The sequence below is a fragment of the Lissotriton vulgaris genome, chromosome 2_1, assembly GCF_964263255.1.
Source record: "Lissotriton vulgaris chromosome 2_1, aLisVul1.2, whole genome shotgun sequence".
Lineage (NCBI taxonomy): Eukaryota > Metazoa > Chordata > Amphibia > Caudata > Salamandridae > Lissotriton > Lissotriton vulgaris.
Window position 1 is genome coordinate 828937091 of NC_141687.1, and position 21039 is coordinate 828958129.

General features: G+C 44.8%; 1 protein-coding gene across 2 annotated transcripts in view; it reads right to left on the reverse strand.

Moving 5' to 3' along the window:
* MCM3AP (minichromosome maintenance complex component 3 associated protein) overlaps positions 1-21039 on the reverse strand; it is a 622263-nt gene that overhangs the window by 108084 nt on the left and 493140 nt on the right. For both annotated transcript variants that reach the window (XM_086956240.1, XM_086956239.1), the window contains one exon: positions 16664-16761. In XM_086956240.1, coding sequence (XP_086812366.1) covers positions 16664-16761 — 98 coding nt within the window. The remainder of the gene's footprint in view (positions 1-16663; positions 16762-21039) is intronic.

Sequence of the window (21039 nt, forward strand, 5' to 3'; positions counted from 1 at the left end):
CCTGTGGGAAGCCTTCAAGGTGACGATCAGGGGGGTCTGTATCGGCACCTCGGCAGGTATTTTGCATGACATCAGGAGGCAACTGCAGAGGCTAGAAGAGACGTTGAAGGGCCTAGAGATCCAATACAGTGAGGCACCATCCACTGAGACACTTGCCCAAATTTGTGAACATGTGGAGGAGTACAAAACCTTGGCCTATACATAAGTGAAATATAGGGCTAAAAGATATGTGGCCAGGGCGTATGGTGAGGGCGGTAGACCGGGTAGGGTTTTAGCTAACAGACTTCGGGAACGGTACGATACACCTCCGCTTGATCACATCATAGACTATGCTGGAGTTGCTTACCATACTGATCATAGCATTCTAGAATAATTCCATACATGTTATGAATCCATATATATGACCAGAGGTAGTGTTTCGGAATCCGCTATGAATGACTATTTGGATGACACGACGTGTGCATGGCTTTCAGATGTCCATGGGAAATACCCGAGCCTCCCTATTGACGAAGAGGATGTCAAGGAGGCAATACTCTCGCTACCCAATGGAAAGGCGCCGGGGCCAGATGGCCTGACGGCAGAATTTTATAAGGCGCAGGTAGATTTACTGGTACCGCACATCTTAGAAATGTATACTGAGGCTCATGAGACAGGTGTGCTCCCCCCATCCCTGAGACAGGCTTTAATCATTACTTTGCTGAAGAAGGACAAGCCCGCTTGGCGCTGCGATTCCAAACGCCAGTTATCTTTGATAAATCTAGATGCGAAGATACTGGCAAAGATTTTAGCCACTAAATTACAGCCTTTGATGCCGCTTTTAGTCTTGTCAGATCAAGCAGGGTTTATCCCGGACCGCTCGACTTCCTATAATCTGCGAACCATATTTGCTATGTTCCATGTGCTCAATCCCCAATTAGAGGCGGTGGCTGTCCTTCTTGAAGCTGCTAAAGCGTTTGATTCTTTAGAGTGGAAGTATATGTTTTTATTCTTAATAGGATGGGATTCCCCCCAGTTTTCGTCCGTTGGATACAGATCCTATATACTGACGCTTTGGTGAGAGTTAGCGTGGGTGGGCTTACCTCGGAGCCGTTCCGCATAAGGTGTGGTACTAGACAAGGCTGCCCCCTGTCCCCCTTCTTATTCGCCATTGCTCTGGAGCCGCTGGCGTGTAAGATTAGGCAATCCAACAGGGCAGAAGCGTTACATTTTAATAATCGGCTGGCTGGCATTTCACTTTATGCGGACGTTATGGTCCTATATGTCTGAGAACCGCAGAAATATCTCTCCCCGATAATACAGGAATATATAAAATTTGGTCTCTTTTCGGGACTGCATATAAATAGGGGGAAATCGATTATACTTCTGTTAACGACGGTAACGGCGGCACCTCAAGTGGAATACTCTTTAGTATCGTCGGACGAACCGGTGAAGTATCTGGAGGTGTGGTTGCACAGGGATCCCGAGGTAGTTGTTCGAGAAAATTATAGGCGCGCATATACTGAGTTGGTGCAGCTGGTAGACCGCTGGATTTCTCTGCCTTTGTCTCTGGCAGACCGCATCGCGGTGTTAAAAATTACTATTCTCCCGAAGCTTCTCTACCTCTTCACCAGGGGGGGAGGTAGGGGGGGGGGGGGTAATCACCAAGAATAAGTTGGACTACTCTGTCATTGCCATTTGAGAAAGGGGGTTTTCATGCTCCGGATCTGTTTGTATATTATTTATGTGGTCAGGCTCAGTATGCGTATTTTTGGTTCAAAACACATGACTTTATTCCGCATGTAGCTGTGGAGGATGGAGACGCCCACCCTGTGCCGCTTAAAGGTATTATCACCCACATCAACAGGGGGACGCCCAAGACGGAGATAAACACAATCGATACTACGGTAGCAGCCTGGCTTATATGCACCTGTGTTGCCTATAGAAGGTCATGCTGCTTTGTCGGTGGCTGGTGAGAGGGGTCATATAACGGCCCTCAGAGAAGCAGGGCTTACACATCTGAGTGATCTGTATGTTAATGGGCATTACATTTCGGATGCGGACTTCGACTATATACAGAACCCTACACCTCTTTTTCTCTTCACCTGTTACAGACTCCGCCTGGCAATATGTGACCATTATACCACTTTCCCAGATGAACCGTTTACGTTGAAGGTGCTCCAGATGCTTATAGTAGCTCAGTCGAGGAAAAAATTGCTCACTAAGTTATATAAGATGGTACAGGAGGAGACAGTGCGGGGGCGGACAAGTCTATGGAACGCTGGGGTCTCATGCTGGATTTATCGCTGACGGCGGACATGTGGGAACAGATATGTAAGTTGACAGGGTGTCTGGCGCATAATAGCAATTTAAGAATTATACATTTGAAGTTCATTCATATGGTATACCACATTTCAAAAAAACAAAAAAACTACACAGGATGGGCTTGCGTGATTCAGCTGGTTGCAAGAGATGTGGGCTGGATGGTGCTGATTTCCTCCACCTGGCGTGGCACTGTAGTTGGGTCTGTAAGTACTGGGAGGAGGTGGTAATTCTGCTATGCACTATGACTGGTCTTGTGGTGGACTGTACACCCCTGGGGTGCCTTCTGGGATATTTACCTGGGGTGAAGGGTCAGGTGGGGCGCTTTTTGAAGGTTGCTCTGCTGTTGGCAAAGAGGCGGGTGTTATTAACTTGGGACAGCCGACTACGCCCGAATGTTGATTTATGGGTCAGAGATATGGTGTACTGTCGGGAGCAACTGGAACTGTACATTGAGGAACTACCAACATCCTCTAGGCCAACGGATATATGGGCACCGTTGCATGAATATTCACTCGCACGATGTGAACAGGAGGAGGGAAGTTCGAGTGAGTGCTGACGCCTCTGTTGTCATCAATCCTCTGTGGTGCTCTAGGTAGATGTTTCCATGGGCTTGTTTCGTGGACATGAATATGATTATATGAACATGTGTGTGTGTCGGACTCAATCGAGGGTGTCATGCTGAGACGGGATTTTTGTTCCTGTTGTTGAAGTTTGCAGAGCTCTTATGCAATGTATACTCAATGACTATTTGTGATATGCTATTTTGAAACTGCTCAATAAAAATAATTTAAAAAAATAACTTAAAATAAACATTGTTTCATGCCAGGCTCACAGATTATGAGATTGCTTGCAAAAATGGCTAAGGTGAGCCCTCAGGAAGCCAGATCAGGTCCTATACTATTAAAGGCTCAGCAGATCCCAATACCTCAGGTTCACTTACAAACCTATTTGTCTGTGCTGAATTTTGCAAATTTTACGCTAGAGCACATTTCCATTATATGTTTAGTGTTTGATCACCACAAAAACAAGTTTACATATAAATGTCTTAGGAACTATGTGACATCATAGTGGTATGCTAGTGACTATTGTTTGTATTCCTATGCTAACACTTACCGCCTGTCATGGGTTTTGAAAACCTGGTCACCCAAGAGTTAGAAAAAAACATGGGTCCTTTAATTGACATGCAAACTCACAATACTGAAGCAAATTCTCCCTCCACCAAGTGTAGAAGTGTGATCCAGCTAATATAACATAATTGATAGTGATACACTTATATAGCCCAGCTCTCACACCACATAATAGCTTCTGAGCACTTTCAAGATGGTGCCAGTTTAACAAGCAACAGAATAAGTTGTTGGGCTTTGTGGGGTTGAACTTGGTTAACTAACTCTGTGATAGTACATGCTACTTTGGGTTATAGTGGTGAGAAAGTGGAGGTCGGCAAACAACTACCAGTTCAAGCCAGATGCATGCTCTACATTTTTATTTATTTATTTATTTTTGACATTTATAGAGCGCAGCAAATACCCATAGGCGTCTCGGCGCTAAAAAATCATCTGTCTCCTGTGTGTAGTCACCGCCTCACTGATTGAAGAGCCATGTTTTTAAGAGTTTTCGAAATTGTTGGAGTGACGGACTCGTCCTGATGTACTGAGGAAGGGCATTCCAGAGTTTGGGTGCGGCCACTAAAAAGCGGCGGTCACCCCAAGACACTGTTTTTGTTCGAGGAATTAGTAATTGGTGTAAGGTGGAAGAGCGTAACTGTATGCAGGGTATGTAGGGAGTTAATTGGTTTTTGAGGGCATGCGGTCCTTGGTTGTTGAGTGATTTATAAACTATGCACAAGGACTTGAACTTTATTCTTTTGTGGATCGGTAACCAGTGGTACTGCCTGATCGTATCTGAAATGGGACTGAACTTAGTAGTTCCTGAAATCAGTCGTGCAGCCGCATTCTGAATGGACTGTAACTTTTGTATGACCCTGGCCTGGGCATTAAGAAATAGCCCGTTACAATAGTCTAGTGATGACAAGACTAAAGCGCTGACCAGTGTCTTAATTGCTGCCTCAGGTACATCACCTCAACATTTTCTTTGCCCCTTGAGCTCAAAATAAGGAAACATTTAATGTACTTCTACCTGCTCCCCATGCTTTAGGCTCATTTGCAAGAAATTAATGTCAATGCCTTAATCTCTGATGGTAAGCAGGAGAGCGAAAATGATTGCTAGCTAGTGGCTAAATTATACAATGCGAAACTACAAAACATGGGATCAATCCCGGTTTGACCAACTAACCACATTTTTCTCCATTACTGCATATGACAACACCTTCAAATATGCGAGTTCAGACTGTGTGCTGTACAAAAGCAAAAGCCTCTTGAGTATGATTTGTTAGGCTATACAATTGCTCCATATACAATAAAAATCAGGGCCACATTACATATAAGGACAACATGACAAATGACTTGCATCTTAGCATTTGTTTATTGTATTGTCGTCTGGGCGGGGGTACATACGTTTCCAAGTTTAAAATCAATTTTAATATACATGCCTCTCAATTAGGTGATATATTCTGATAAGGTGAAATCCTCTCAGTGTCCGAATGTTTAACAATAATCTTGAGGAGACGTTTTCATACTTGTACATAATGTTTGCTCCATAATTTACCCACCAATATTTTCAATGCTTAGCTCATGCATTGGCTCTTTAGAGCAAAGCTAGACCCTAACTTTGATCTGGTCAGGCACTTTCTGTTAAGGGGAGTGGAGTACTGGAATCCGCAGTCAGGATGAGTGAGGATGACTTCTGTGGTACCAAGGGCAGACGCTACAGGGAGAGAGAAAGAGTGGCAGCTCTGGCAGACTGTTGGTGTGCTGCAAATGTGAGCCACACAGTAAAGTATTCAAAAATGTGACGGATGGAATGCTTGAATTAGTTTCAATCACTAGGGCTTCATCCCAGTCCATTGTTTTTTCACACCATACCACCTCAGTTTGGACCTAGCCAAATGCAAATCAGTCTTGAACCTGCCCAAATAGGAACAGTCCAGCAGAACTGCCATAAGAGATCCTCCCTGAAATGTAATGCAAGCAATCTAGGACTGGCTTTGCCCTAGTTAGGGCTGATCAGCCATATATCTTGGCTCCAGTGACACAGTGTGCATAGGACCCATGTCTAGGCAAGGTTGCAAAAGCAGAAGCGCCACTATGGGGTCCTGTGCTGCCTTTCAGTGAGACACTGCCTGCTGGGCTGTTCCCTGAGCTGCTCTGCACTGAGCGGAGCTGAGCAGTGCACTTGGAGCTCTGTAGACGCTCTGCGGCACTTCACCACCAGGATCATGATTTCATTTGTTGAGGCAGAGCAGGTTAGTGTGAAGGAGGGTATGCCACACAAACTCTTTTGTCAAGTTATTTTTCATTCTCACTCCAAAGGCCTATGTCCGTGCTGCAGTTTGAAAGCACCTTCCTCCACTCTCGTGCGAAATGACTTTCCGTTCAGCCATAATCTCTTGTCAAGCTAAAGGGACCAACATGCAGTGCACAGCACTGCTAGCAGCAGGCCCAAACAAATTAAAATAATTATGCTACGTGTGTGTGAATTGAGGAGTGGAGCCAGTTGGAACCATTTCAGATGATTGTTTTAGCTTGGCACAGGATGGAGGATGACGTACGTTTCCCAACATTCAGCCGAAGTGCACTGCCTGCACTGTGGCTGTAGAAGGCAAAGCCAGGCACGGAGGTTAGAAGAATTGAGACAGGGCTGTTATGGTGACTTTTAATCATCGAATAAAGAATCCTTGAATTGAATTGAGACAGGGCTGTCCTTAAAAACTGAATGGTGATGACCTTGCTATGGTTAATTTTTCTTGTGAGCACTGCTTATCAGTAGGTGGTATGGATTAAGGTGGAAATGCAGTTTCTGTTGTTCAAGGTGAGCACATTTCTAGAAAGGGCCTGCATATGTGTCTGACTCGGATCACAAAGCCTGATTATAGACAAGTGCAGAGATTTCACACTTCACTGTGCCCATGTTTTTGATATTCCTGCTTGAAAACTGGTCCATTATTACCAACTGTGAGTCCCACTGTGACTAGAATTCTCTATCAGAAGCGCTATACAGTTGATCCACATCCCCTGTCAGGAAAATGTGCAGATAAGTGGGATCCAAACCACCCTACGTTGTTTGAGGCCCAATCTGTCCTTGGACAGGGAGGGGAGTGCTCTACAGAGTACAAAAGAGCTGCTGTACAATCCAGGATGGTTTCTGCCTCACACTCATAATCCTAGAGATGTGGGGAGATCACATATGGCCTGCACTTTCTGCAAGAGGAGCTAAATATCTCACTGAAATGTCAAGAAGCCAGTCTGCCTGCTGAGAAAAGGAAGGACCGTAGAGAAGGAGCGACTGTCCAGGAGGAGATGCTCAGCATGTGCTTTACGTGAACAGCAGTCAGAGAAAGTAGACTATCCTCTGACGCAAAGCTAGGAGTGATCTGTACGGTCCTTTATGGATGCTCTGTGCAGTTTTTATGTAAGTTGCATTTACAAATGTACCAAATTACCCATGTTGCCTAACAGATTGCTGCAGGCTGCAAGACTGGTGGAGTTGCAGCTGATACAGTAAGAAAGAAACATTGGTTCTCAGAGATATTTCTCCAATTGGCCTGGAGGCTGCAACTATCAGTGGACACCATTACAAAGGAGATCGGCCCAGTTGCTATAACTGCCACCCTAGGACATTGCTGTAGCCAGTCAAGAGGACCACCACTTAGGCCCACACATCAATTAATTTAGAGACTATCGTCCCAAGTGAGACTGTCGGGGCAGCCCACGCCGGAGATGAGCTGCTGCCGTGAGGGAGGGAGCCAGTCGGCTCCTGCTGCACAGCCTTAACTGCTACAGAAGCCAGCAGGTAAAAATGAAGCCTGCACAAAAGTCCTGAATACTGAACGCATTCAGACAGGTCAGTTGCTCTCTTTCACACTTTTTGCCAAGAAGGGGCAAAATAAAAAATGAAATTGAACTAAACCTGTTGTTTCTTGCGGACTATAGATAAGGGATATTGTCTACAGTGGAAGAAGAGTGGAGATTTAGCCAAGACAACAAAGAAGTAGGGGGGTGCACCACCTCACTGTCTATAGGAACATCATTTTCGACCCTGCACACCTCTTACATTAATTTTGTAGTATTTAGTTTTGCTGTGTGATTAAAGGAATTTATTTTTACATAAAAAAATAAGCATCTGGATGGCTGGCCAGTACCTTATTTTGTGTGATGGTTGAAAGTTGAGTTCTGAGTTCATGCTTCTCACATTAACTCTCTGAGAAGCCTGCGACTAGTCACCCTTGTTAACGTGACAGCCAAATACGCAAAGGGTTCTACATGGCCCAGTTTGCAGAGCCATACCAGGTTGGACTCCCAGGACACCAGTGTCAAAAAACCTCAACCACAATTGGCCAGTCCTGTGGACACTGAATGTGGTCTGATATACCCCTTAAGAGCATTCACAAAAATAGTGGCTGCCCACCTTAATTTTTCAAGGAGCCAGCAATATCCATTTATATATCTATTTCGACAGCTATCTGTCTTGAGATCAGTCCACACCCAATAATGTACCAAATCTCTGAAAACTATTCAGTCTTGCTTTCTTTATTAACCAGCAATGATGCATATGAATCTCTTCATCCAGATCTGTTCATACAGGAAGGTTGCTCATTACAGCTTGCATTTTTTCACTTACAGAGTTTTGGTGCTCAAGGAAACAGGCATCATTTTCATATCGTACCACAACGATAAGTTCCAATGGCATCATGCTCTTCACTACACTAGTTTCTCCAAAGAGGGGGACTCAAATGTTCAATCGCCTGAAAGAATGGTTGTTGAAAGTTTCTGGACTTCCAAAAACAGTCATGAAAAACACATTGACACATGGCAGGGGAATCCATACCTCAAGACAAAATGCTTCATATCAGCCATTTGGAACCCAATGCTCCTTATCTGAGCCTCACATTAGTTTCCTTCATCTTCTATAAGGATAAGTATCAATATCCTTTTAGACTACACAATAGGTTAGGTTCAACATGAAACAGAATGAGTTATGTTATCTCATCGTTATCATTCTCTAAGTTTTGAGCCCTCTTAAACATTTCCTGTATCATATTATTTGAACAGAAGGAAACAGGTGCTATTAAATAGATTTTTTCATGTGTCACATAAATGCAAGTTGAACCAGAGATGAACTGCAGTGTTTCAACCTGGGATCTATCTAAACTTATAAAGGGAACAGAGTGTATGTTAACATTTTGAACATGCCTACAGGCATGATCTGCACACATATTATCTCAATGAACAGATTTAAATCTTTATTTCAGGTTTTACTATGTTAATAATCGCCAAGTGTTTGTGACATCAAAGTGTACTGAAAGATGTTGCCTACACTAGGTCCTAGAGATCAATGCTTTATGAATGGTGCTGAATTTTCCATCTGAGTAGGAAGCAGGTCTCTTTGGGATGCTCTATTTAGATCCTTAACACCTCCCTTAATACTTCTAATCCTGCGGACTCTTCAAAAGTTGTGGAACTTCAGGGATTTGAACATATGGAAGATACCAGTCTGACTTCAGCAGTTCTGGTTATTGGACATGCTTCTCCTAGTCAACAACAATGTGACTCCTACAACCTTCTGACTGTTCTGCAGGATACAGAATGCCTATGAAGCAAACGGGAAAGGGGATAATTTGTTGCTCTCCTCTTTCAATCTGGGTTGCCTTTTCACCTGGGTTGGCCAGATATGCAAAATTTGGCATCTTGTAAAACAATATAGTCAACATGAGCAGGTGGGAAAAAAACGTTAGGAACAGAAAATGGTTGAGATTTAGTTATTGGGCTTTTCACAAAAATAGGCATCTGCTTCTCATTACCATAAATGCTGCTATTTATTTTGCCTATTTGCCAGGACAGTGGCCCTGCTGGATTCCTGGAAAGAAATGTGTTACTTACCTGTAACTGCAGTTATCCAGTATTGGTGTCTTTCATAGATTCACATGCCTGAATCATTCCCAGTCGTCGAGACTGGCGTCTCTGGTACAAAGACAAGTAATGTCCTATAGACATACATAGAGAATAGTAGGCCTAAAGGCCTCACCTTAGTAACGTATCCATGTCCTTTTGTAAAAAGGACCAAACTCTAGAGAAGAGCCAATCAGCTATCACCTCCCTCTAGAACCTTCCTGGCAGGAGACTCAGTCCCTCAGATTTTCTTACGCACTAAGCTAAGTAGGCGTGACACAGCGAGTTAGGTGAGTCCTTCCAGGGAAGGCGGGAGGGTTGCATGTGAATCTATGAAAGACACCAATACTGGATAACTGCAGTTACAGGTAAGTAATGCATTTCTTATCCAGTATTATGTGTGTCTTTCATAGATTCACATACCTGAATCAGAGTAGCAAGCAATGCAGAGTGCACATTTCTGATGGAACAGCATATACAAGTCCTTAGATAAGACACACCATGCGAGCATGAACTATCATTAGACATCCACAGTAAGTATTACTAAAGAAATGTGCATACCAGAGTAGGACGGAGGAAGGCTCACCTTACTGAAATAGATGGCGTAACACTGTTTGTCCCACTGCTACATCATTCATCAGCTCTGTATCCAGGCAGTAGTGCCTAGAGAAGGGGTTGCGGCGACTTCCATGTTGCCACCCTGCAAATGTCAATGACTGACAACCCTGCAAAGAGAGCCAAAGAAGTGGACATAGCTCTTGTGGAATGCGCTCTCACTTTGGAATGCAATGGCTGTCCAGCTTGGTCATCACAGAAAGCAATGGCTGTAGAAATCCATCTGGAGATGCTCTGCAGGGCTCGAAAAATCCACTCGACCGCTCGCATATGCGAGCTAAATTTAACAAGGGCGAGCTGCTTTTAGGTCCTACTCAATCTTTCTGGCAAGTAGGAACACAAACTAACTTTTGTCCTCTGTTTCTGAAAACGGAGCAAAGGAGACAAGATTACAAGATTTAAAGCCATTTTTATAGCTCACAAAGTTGATGAGAAATCAAGATGCCTTTAAATCTTGTTATCTTGCCACATTTGCTCCGCTTTCAGAGACAGAGGTCGAGTAGGTTGCGGTTAGGTCGAGGAGATTTTTCAAGGTACTAGACCTTCAGGACTAGTACCATTTTGGGGATTTTTCGAGCCCTGCTCTGCTTGGCAAGCGGTAGACCTTTCCTAGAACTGCTGTAAGCTACGAATAGCTGGTTAGGTTTCCTGAATGTTTTCGTTTTGTCAATGTAAAACTTCAAGCATCGCTTGAGATCCAAAGAAAACAGTGATCTCTCAGCTGCCGTGCTTGGGTTTGGAAAGAAGGAACTCAGAACCACAGGTTCATTTAGGTGGAAGTCCGACGGGACTTTTGAGATAAACCTAGGATTGGTTCTCAGGATTACTCTGTCGTTTTTAAACTGTAGAAAAGGATCCTGGATTGAAAACTCCTGTAGCTCACTGACCCTCCTTGCAGATGTGAGCGCCAGGAGTGCTGTTTTCAACGAGACATACTTTAGGTCAGCTCTGTGTACTGGTTCGAACGGATGTTTCATGAGCTGGATAAGAACCACATTGAGATGCCAGGTAGGTGGCAACATCCTTACTGGCGGAGATCTGTATAATCGTTTTAGAAATTGCTTAATCAACCCGTTGGACCAGAGCGATGGACTCGTTGAAGTTCTTTTATAACGGGATATTGCTGCTAAGTGTACTTTAATGGAGGAGTGGGCTAGGCCCGACTGTGCCAGATGTAATCGATAAGGTAAAAGTTGATCCAGTGATGTGGAGAAAGGCCGAATTCCGTGATCTGCACACAAAACACAAAAGCGCTCCCATTTCAGGGAAGTCGTGCTATCCGCCCTTGCTCTGGCAAGAATGTCTACAGTCTTGTGGAATATTCAGATTGTGGAACTCACTGGACTCAGGAGCCAGGCGGCTAACCTGAGAGACTTCAGATCCGGATGTTGAACTTGATTGTTGTTCATTGTAAGCATAGATAGATAATGGCGCAGGTGGACAGACGGCTCCAGGGATAGACGGTGGAGCTCTGTGAACCAATGTTGCCTTGGCCAAGTTGGGGCTATTAAAATTAGAGTACACAGCTCCACCTAAATTTTCCTGAGGACTCTGGGAAGCATCGGGAATGGCGGAAAGGCGTACGCAAAGACGTTGCGCCATGCGATGGAAGATGCATTCCCTAGAGACCCTGACTAGGGATGCCAATTTGCAAAGTGTGGGCATTTGGCGTTCATTCTCGTCGCAAATAGATCGATTTGCGGCGTGCCCCATCTGGAGAAGATCTGGTCGATAATTTGTTGATCTAGCTCCCACTCGTGTGACGATGTTTTCTGCCTGCTCAAAGCGTCAGTGAGCACATTGTCCGTGCCTGGGACATATTCCGCCCTTAGGGATATATTGTGGAGTATGAACCAATTCCAGATTTATTTTTATTTTTTTTCAAACTCGCGAGAGTGTGTCAGCGAGCGTGGCCTTCCCTCTTTGTTGAGGTAGTGCTTAGCCGTGGAGTTGTCTGTCCGGATGAGCACCAGGGGATGTTTTATTCTTGGCAGGAAAGCTTGACGGGCCAGGAAGACCGCCCGCAGTCCATAGGAGACCACTTTTCGCTTATCTGTAGCTTTTGCAGAAAAACTCCACAGCCTTTCAAGGAGGCGCCTGTTGTGACAACATGAGGGGCAGCCGGAAGCAGGAATGACAAGCCTTGAGACAGGTTTTGAGATGACGACCACCATTGCAGGGCTCCGACCATCTAAGGATTCACTTTTATGTGGTCGTCGAATGACCCTGTGCCTTGGACACACTGCTTCGAGAGCGCCTCCTGTAGAGGTCTCATTCGTAGTCGACAGTGAGGAATCAGGAGGATACACGATTACATCATCTCCAGGAGGGATTTGAAGAGGCGGACTGTCAAGACTTTCTTCGAGGCTACTATAACAGCTAGTGCAAGGAGCTTGTTCAGCCTCTCTCTGGATAGGAAAGCTTTTGCTGACTGTGCGTCCAGGGTTGCACCTAGGAAACTGATGCACTGACAAGGTTGTAGGACCGATTTTTCCTGATTGAGGGTGAGACCCAAGCAATCGCAAAGCTTTAAACAGGCATTGGGAGACCGGGACGCGTCTTCCAAGGATGGAGCCTTGACCAGCCAGCCATTCAGATATGGAAAGACTTGTGATAGCACTGTCTGAAATATGCCGCCACCAGGGAACGACATTTCATGAATATGCGCAGTGCAGACTTGAGCCCGAAAGGCAGAACGCGAAACTGCAAGTGTCTGCACACTACTGCAAATCGCAAGTACTTTTTATGATTCCTGTGAAATGGGATATGGAAGTAAGCGTCCTGTAGGACTAGGGACGCTATAAAAATCCTGCTCTTCCAGTAGTTGCAAGACCTCCTCGATTACCATGCGAAACGACTGCTTCTTTAGGAATTTGTTGAGGGCCCTGAAGTCCAAGATTGGTCTCCACTTCTTGTCTTTTTTCTGGATCAAAAAGAAGCGGGAATAAAACCCTTTTCTCTTCTGAGATGGAGGTACCCTCTCTATTGCTCCTGTCTACAGCATAATCGAGATCTCTCGTAGAAGCAGCCCTATATTTTCTCTGTCCTTTACCTTGAAAGGACGACTTCCCAAAAGAGGATTGCTTGTTTTGCTGTTGTTGGCGCTGTTGGCATTGCGGTCTACTCTGGCCTGAAGAGCTGGAAGACTTGTATTGATAATTTCCTCTGTAGGAAGACCGCCCTCTTCCTCCATTTCCACTAAAGGACTGGTTCTTATACTGAAGAGTGCCCAAAGTTCTCGCAGTGTATGCTTCGTTAATTTTTTGTGCCAAATAGCAACTGGCTATAATATGGCATGTCCAAAATCTTTGTTTGCACCTCAGGACGGAAAGAGCCATCCTTGGAGCCGCAAGACTGCTGCTCCAGCCAACTGGCGGAACCTTGTCATAGCGATATCCATTGCGCAGTCTATTGTTTCTGACGCTGATGCTTCACCATCTAGCAGAATCCTCTTTGGATGAATCTGGCAACTCCGACAGGTATGGGGCTATGTGTGCCCACAATTGTCTATGATAGCGTCCCAAGAGCGCTCGTGGCCTTTACCGTCCTTGCCGACATTGAGGAAAACCTGTTCCCAATGTTGTCCACTCTTTTCCCCCCCTTTATCAGGAGGAAGCGACAAAGGGGCCGAAGGATTCCTGGAGTTCTTCTGGGCCGCCTGTGTCACTACGGAGTCCGGCTTAGGATATCCTGTTAAACACGCCGGTGCTGTATCTGGCGCCCTATACCCCTTCTGACTATAGGTAATCGATTATCGGTATTGACCTTAATGCCTTCTTGAGAGGTTCTTTGAAGTCATGCAATAAGCAGTACTGTTCTTGAGATGCCATTGAGATCTTAAAACGTTGAGCAGCCTTCTCAACCACCTTATAAGAGATTCCAGAATTGTCGGAATTTCCCTCGTCGACGAGCCCGTCGACGAGATCGAAGTCATAGACTATGCCGTCGTAGACGAGCAGTCATAGACGAGGCCGTCATAGACGACGCCATAGACGATCCATCGTAGACAAGGCCGTCGACGCCGTCGTAGACGAGCCATCGTAGATGAGGCCGTTGTAGACGAGGCCATCGTAGACTAGGCCATCATAGACGAGGCCATTCCAGACTAGGGCATCGTCGACGCCGTAGACAGGCCGTCGTAGACGAGCCCTCATAGATGAGGCCATCGTCGACGAGGCCATTGTAGACGAGGCCATCGTCGACGACGTAGACAGGCCGTCGTAGACGAGAAGTCATAGACGAGCTATCGTAGACGAGCAGTCATAGACGAGCTATCGTAGACAAGTCATCGTAGATGAGGCCATCGTAGACAAGCCATCGTAGATGAGGCCATTGTAGACAAGCCATCGTAGATGAGGCCATCGTAGACAAGCCATCAAAGACGAGGCCGTCGTCGACGCGGTCATCGACGGTCTCGTCGTCGACGCTGTCGTGGACGAGCCGTCGTAGATGAGCCATCGTAGACGAGCCATCGTAGACGAGCCATCATAGATGAGGCCATCGTAGATGAGGCCATCGTAGATGAGGCCATCGTCGACGCCCTAGACAGGCCGTCGTAGACGAGTAGTCCTAGACTAGGCCGTCGTCGACGACGCCGTCGACGAGCCGTCGTAGACGAGGAGTCGTAGACGAGGAGTCGTAGACGAGGCCATCGTAGACAAGGCCATCGTAGATGAGGCCATCGTAGACGAGGCCATCGTAGACGAAGAGGCTGTAATAGGCAATGATTATGTTTTTTTCGTCGACGATCCTGTTGACGAGGTTGGCTTCTTAGTCTTTATATCAGAAGGTATAGAAGACGCCTTTCTGAAGGGTCCTATGACCAGAGGAGGTGATTTTGACGGCTCAGAAGTCGTCTTTTTTTATATGATTTTTCTCCAAAAGCAAGTCCCTCACTCTCCTTTTCCACAGAGTGAGGAGATTTTGAAGGACTGTGCCCAGAAGACACATGAGTGGTCTTTTTGAGGGCCTTCTCAGGACGTTCCCCTGAGGAATGAGTCTGAGGAGATTCTCTTCTCTTTTGAGGTCTCCTAGACGCTGAGGACAACGCCTCATCATGGTCACTGGAGAAAATAAAAAACCTCCTTTCTGGTCTCAAAAACTTATTTGAGAAAGTGCGACAGACCTTGCAGCCTTTGGCCTGCGGTATAGACAGTAAATGCAGTCATTGTGAGGATCAGAGCAGAGCAACCTCTTCCTTACCAGACCTTCTTTAAAGAATGTATTTGAAGATAATCCACAGTAGAAAAGAATCCTTGACAACAAAGTTATTTAATGAAGTGAAAAAACACAGAATCTGAGCAGAGCTCAGAGGAGACTCCCTTAGCACAACGTGCAGTAGAAAAATCTGAGGGACTGAGGCTCCTGCCAGGAAGGTTCTAGAGGGAGGTGATAGCTGATTGGCTCTTCTCTAGAGTTTGGTCCTTTTTACAAAAAGACATGGATATGTTACTAAGATGAGGCCTTTAGGCCTACTATTCTCTATGTATGTCTATAGGACATTACTTTTCTATGTACCGGAGACTCCCGTCTCGACGAGGGGTAATGATTCAGGCATGTGAATCTATGAAAGACACCCATAATACTGGATAACAAAACATGCCAGTAATTGGAAATCTACTTAACTGAAATGAGGCTATATCACATCATTTTATTTGCACTGCTCCATCAACATGGTCCCATTAGAGACCCAGCCATTAAAAAGTTCTTTTAAAGCTAGGCATGAGGACCAAATATTTGCAGTGAGACAGAATGGTCATGCTTCTACAGAAACTCTATATTACCAGAAACACTCATTTTATTACTCACAAATGAGAGTTTTCAGATCATTTACTGATCATCCATCGTGGATGAAAGCATAAAAAGCCACCGGTGCAGGAATAGGATTTCTCCATCCTCTTACAACATATGTGGAACATTGGTTCCTTGAAGACTTCACAGTCATCTAACTCATACTTGTATCCAGATCAAAGTCAACATTGTGGCCTTCCATATGCATCTGTCCATTTCTGAAGCTTGTCAGGCAGCACCGTGTGCCAATCATCATGCTTTAGTAAGCATTACTCTTTAAGATGCATCAGTCGAAGAGAATGCAGCTTTCCAAAAGGACAGAAATTCCACACATACTCTTATCTCTTTCAAACTGCTTAATAGTGACAGCATATTCTGGAGACACTTTTCCCAGTTATGCCTGTACATACAGGTATTCCCAAACAGTAGTGGAGGAATAGGAGCAAGGGCTAAGAACATCAGAATCTCTCGGGATGTAATCTGTTCTTAGGAATGTGCCATTCATTGGCTGCGGTTCAACAGAAATGGGTCAGTGTCATGTCAAGAGGGTATCATGATTTATTGTATGCTTCACCAATGAGGGGACATGGGTAAACATGAGCCACACCTTGAAATACATACTATATCCCAAACTTATACTTCAGAGCAATGGGGTGTACCTAGTCACAAGCCTATTTGAGAACAAAGGTTAGCTGGGGACACTCTTTGTCATGCCGCTCTTAGCTGATGAGTTACTTTTTTGTCCATTGCTTACTGGTAACAATATGAGTTTGCATGAAACTATTAGACTCTAAAGCTGATCAGAAAAGTCTAGGTATTCTGTGACAGGAAACAAATACAGAGTTTTTTCGACACAGAGATAAATATATAGTTCACAAGTGATGACAAAATTACAATGAGCAGAAATAGTCATGGCTATTGATTAGAGGAACATGATGCAGTGAGTTTCTTACCTGACTGCTCCCTCGCAGATCAATGACGGACTCTGGGATCTGCACAATAATGTACTCAGAGATCAGATTGGCTTGAATCAAATCCTGCAGCATCAGGCCTTTAGAGAAGAGAACAAGAGTTACTCATTACTCTGCCCTGAGGGGCCTCCGTTAGTAAGAGTAGAAAGAGCAAAAAGGTTTACATTTCACACCAAATGTCTTTTCATATCTCAGACTTCAATCACTTTCATGTTGTTTTCTACAAATGCATCATAATAGATTCTTGGGTTGGCTTTGTAGTTTTTTCGTAGACTCAGATTTAAAGCACTAGGCTTGTTTTATGATGGATCCATCACTTACATGGTCAAAAACAACTTAACTTCTGTTGTGGGCTGCCTCAGTTGTCACACTCTGGTGTCCATCATCTTCCACCCACCCTTTCATCCCTCCTTCCCTTCAGAGGGAGTCAATACCATCCTGTAATCTCCTACAAAAAGTTATAATGAAATCCTACCTCATGGTCAGAAGAATGCAAACTGTATACATTTCAGAGAAAGAGAAAGAAAGAACCAATCACAGGCATAGCATCAGGACTGTTGGTATTTACTGCTGAGATACGCCATTTCTGGACAACTTAGTCCTTGGAGGTAATCAACTGATATTCACGATTATCCATCTTTGCAACTTAAAAGTTGACATTGAAAAGGAGTAATGGTGCACCTGGAAGTTAATTAAAATATCCTTGACTCCATTTGGAAAGATGTAGACCCTTAGTTCCCCGCCTCATTATAGTGGGAACTGCTGGTAAGGTGTAAGAGGTGCTCTGCCTTCCCCTGGATAATATGGTTCCAGTGTGACAGGATTTGCCGATGTCAAACTCTTGTAGAACTGTAAAAGATCCCATTTGGACTGGATGCAAATGATACTTAACTTTGAATATATCAACAGCGGTCCCATCAGGAAAAGCCTTGTATCAAAGTAATGTGTGGGAACCATGCACCAATCCACAGCAGGGTTTCTCCTGATATTCTACGGTGCCAACGAATACACCTGAATTGAAACCCTTCAGATCCAAAATACCAATTGGATCAAAGGGGGCATGTGTCTAGGAAGTCTTTCTCCAAATAAGAAGTGTAATTAGCAGATATATCCTGAGTTTGAGCGGCAGTCAAATAGACAATTATCAACAAGGCGATGGACAGCACACATCCATAATACATCCATCATACTCAACTCACAATTAAGCAGCAATTTTAGAGGAAGGTTCGGAGTAAAGCCACAATTGTGGCAAGAAAGGAGCCAGGAATACAAAATAGGTAATGCGTACAATAATACAGTAACTAAGGGAGCAAGACCATTTGGACCACCGGAAATGTGTGTACCCCAGAATAGTTAATGGTAGGGGGTTCCAAAGTTTGAGGTCAGGAATAAAAATCTCACATTAGGATAATATTGCTATTTCATTCACAGGAAAATCTTTGGCTAGAAGATAACCTTAAGTACCTGAAGCCTTGAGTCTTCAGGCGTAATTCAGGTGGAATACTGCACTTCTGCTACTGATACCTGAACTGGGTCCAATACTTATTTTGGCCAGTTCACTAGCAGTCCAGAGTGTTGCCCAAATAAGTTCAATACTTTATTTGTGCACCAGCCTCATTGTCTATGATAACGAAGGAATATTAGGAGTAGGGGTAATCACGTGGATTTACCTAAAAAATCTGCGACATTAAGCAGATCTAAATGAGAAAGTAACTTTGCATTTAGTGCTATTTTCTTACCACCAAATTCGATCTAAAATGAATGGCAGAATGTTTTTTGCACTAAGACGTATCCTCTAAACACAACATTGTTGCGCATGAATAGAGAGTGCGAGCAGCTTCACACGCTCGCTAAATGTGCACTTGGCATAGGATCTTCCTCCAATTTACCCCCGGCATTTAGAACTAGTTTCTACAAAACGCACCCTTTCGTCTAAAATGGAGCCGAGGATGCGTTTGCACTAAGGACATAGCGCTAAATACAACAGAACATAAACAGCAGCAGGCACTCGCTAAATGTGCTTTTGTATTAGGATTTCCCACCCAAATTCTCTTAATTATGCAAGCGGGCGTAATCGCATTATTGGTAATTCTGCATCAAAGAGTAACGCAAATTTACTGAAGTTACTCAGATTTCACTGGTGTTATTAAAATTACACCCAGGCCTTAGTAGGTCATATACAAAGAGAGAAACTTGGGCCTGTAGAGCAGGAGCCAATTGAAAGCCTCTGAGCACATTGACAACTCAATGAACTTTCCTAATGATTCAATCACCACAGTAAAAAGTAACAGAGATGACAGAAATGACAAAGTAACTGGAAACTATTCTACCCTGCGACTGGTCAGATCACCACATTATCACCTTCTTTATCAATGAAAAAGTTAAACCTAACCCGGCTCAACCAATCAAATCCAAAACATGGAAAAGGGACATGAAGAATCTCAACCCCTCTACTATGCCTCCCCACATCGGCAAACCCCTCCTTCCCCCTTCAGGTGCCTCGGATGTTCAATCACTGACTGACCACTACCTTGAATCTATGAATACATTAGTCAATGAAGTCGCTCCACTGCAACTGAAGAGAGTCTCCACCAAAACTTCTAACCCCTGGTATGACGACAGACTCAATGACGACAGGCGTTCGATGCGAATGGCAGAGCGCACCTGGAGAGCGGACCCCTCAGCACTGCACCTCAAAAGGCTTAAAAACAAGAGAAATGCCTACTTCAGGAAAATAAAGCGCACAAAGTTGGACTTCTTCAGCCGCCAGTTGGACCAAGCAAAAAACAGGCCAAGAAAACTGTTCGAACTAATCAAGACCCAAACAAAGGCACAACCCTTACAATCAAATAGCACAACAAGCGACACCCCACACTGTGAAGACTTCTCTGCTTTCTTTAAGCTAAAGACTGACAACATAAGAAATGACCTCATCATGGATGTAAGCCGATTCCCCAACCACACAAGAATGGCTAACACTCAACCTAAAAACATGGCATCCTGGCTATACTTCGATACCTACTCGGAAGAAACAATACACAAACTGCTCTGCACCTTGAAGCCCTCTAATCACCTCACAGACCCTCTACCTGCTAATGCTGTAAAAGACTTTATCCCCTTGCTCATCCCTCTCTGGACCAAAATCATCAACTGCTCCCTGCAACAAGGCCTCATTCCAGACTCCCTCAAGGTGGGGCAAGTCACGCCTATACTCAAGAAACCTACAGCTGATCCGTCTGACCTAAACAACTACCGGCCCATCACCAATATCCCCACCCTGGCCAAACTGCTGGAGAAATGTGTCCAACTCCAACTAACAAGACACATTGACCAATTTGACCTCCTCAACTCTCATCAATCAGGCTTCCGAGCGAAACATAGCACGGAAACAGCTATGACACACATAATTGATGACGCCCTCCAAATTCTTGATCGCAATGAGTCCTGCCTCCTCATCCTTCTTGACCTCTCGTCAGCTTTTGACACGGTCAAACATGAGAACTTGCTGGAGCTGCTAAGCACTAGAATGGGTCTATCGGGAACGGTTCTCAAATGGTTTTCGTCCTTCCTTCACAACCGGTCTCAGAAGTTCAAGATCGACAATGTGCTATCTTCACCTGTGCCTGCCGATCTAGGTGTTCCACAAGGATCCTCCCTCTCCCCCACATTGTTCAACCTCGTCATGGAACCGCTCGCCACCTTGCTCCAAGCTTCTAATGTCCAATTCCATATGTACGCCGACGACACACAACTGTACCTAAAGCTTCAATCTCCGGAAGATATCAAACATCTGAATTCCACGCTTATAAACACTCAATCTTGGCTAGCCGATAATCACCTCAAACTAAATGCTCTGAAAACTGAGTTCCTTCTCATCTCACCCCGGCGAAAATTTCCACCACCCAAACATGGCTCAACAACCTAACAGCACTCAATGTCCAACCCACCATCGTGGACTCAGCGAAATCCCTAGGCATCACACTAGACGCCAAGCTCAACATGCAGCAGCACGTCAGCAAAGCCACAAAAGCAGCTAATTTCCAAATCAACACACTGAGGAAAATTAAACCCTTCCTCCCTACTGAAGACTTCCAAACTGCTGTACAAGCGTTAGTCATCCCTCGAATAGACTACGGAATTGTGGCCCTCAGCGGACTCCCGCTATCCACAACAGCACCCTTAAGAGCCTCCCTGAACGCTGCCGCAAGACTCATTACTGGCTCAAGAAAACATTCGCATATTTCCCCAGACTTAAAGTCCCTAAAATGGCTGCCTTTTGAAGCCAGAATACAACTAGAAATTGCAGTTATGACACATGCGGCCGTGCACCACAATGCACCCAACTACCTCGCTCAAAA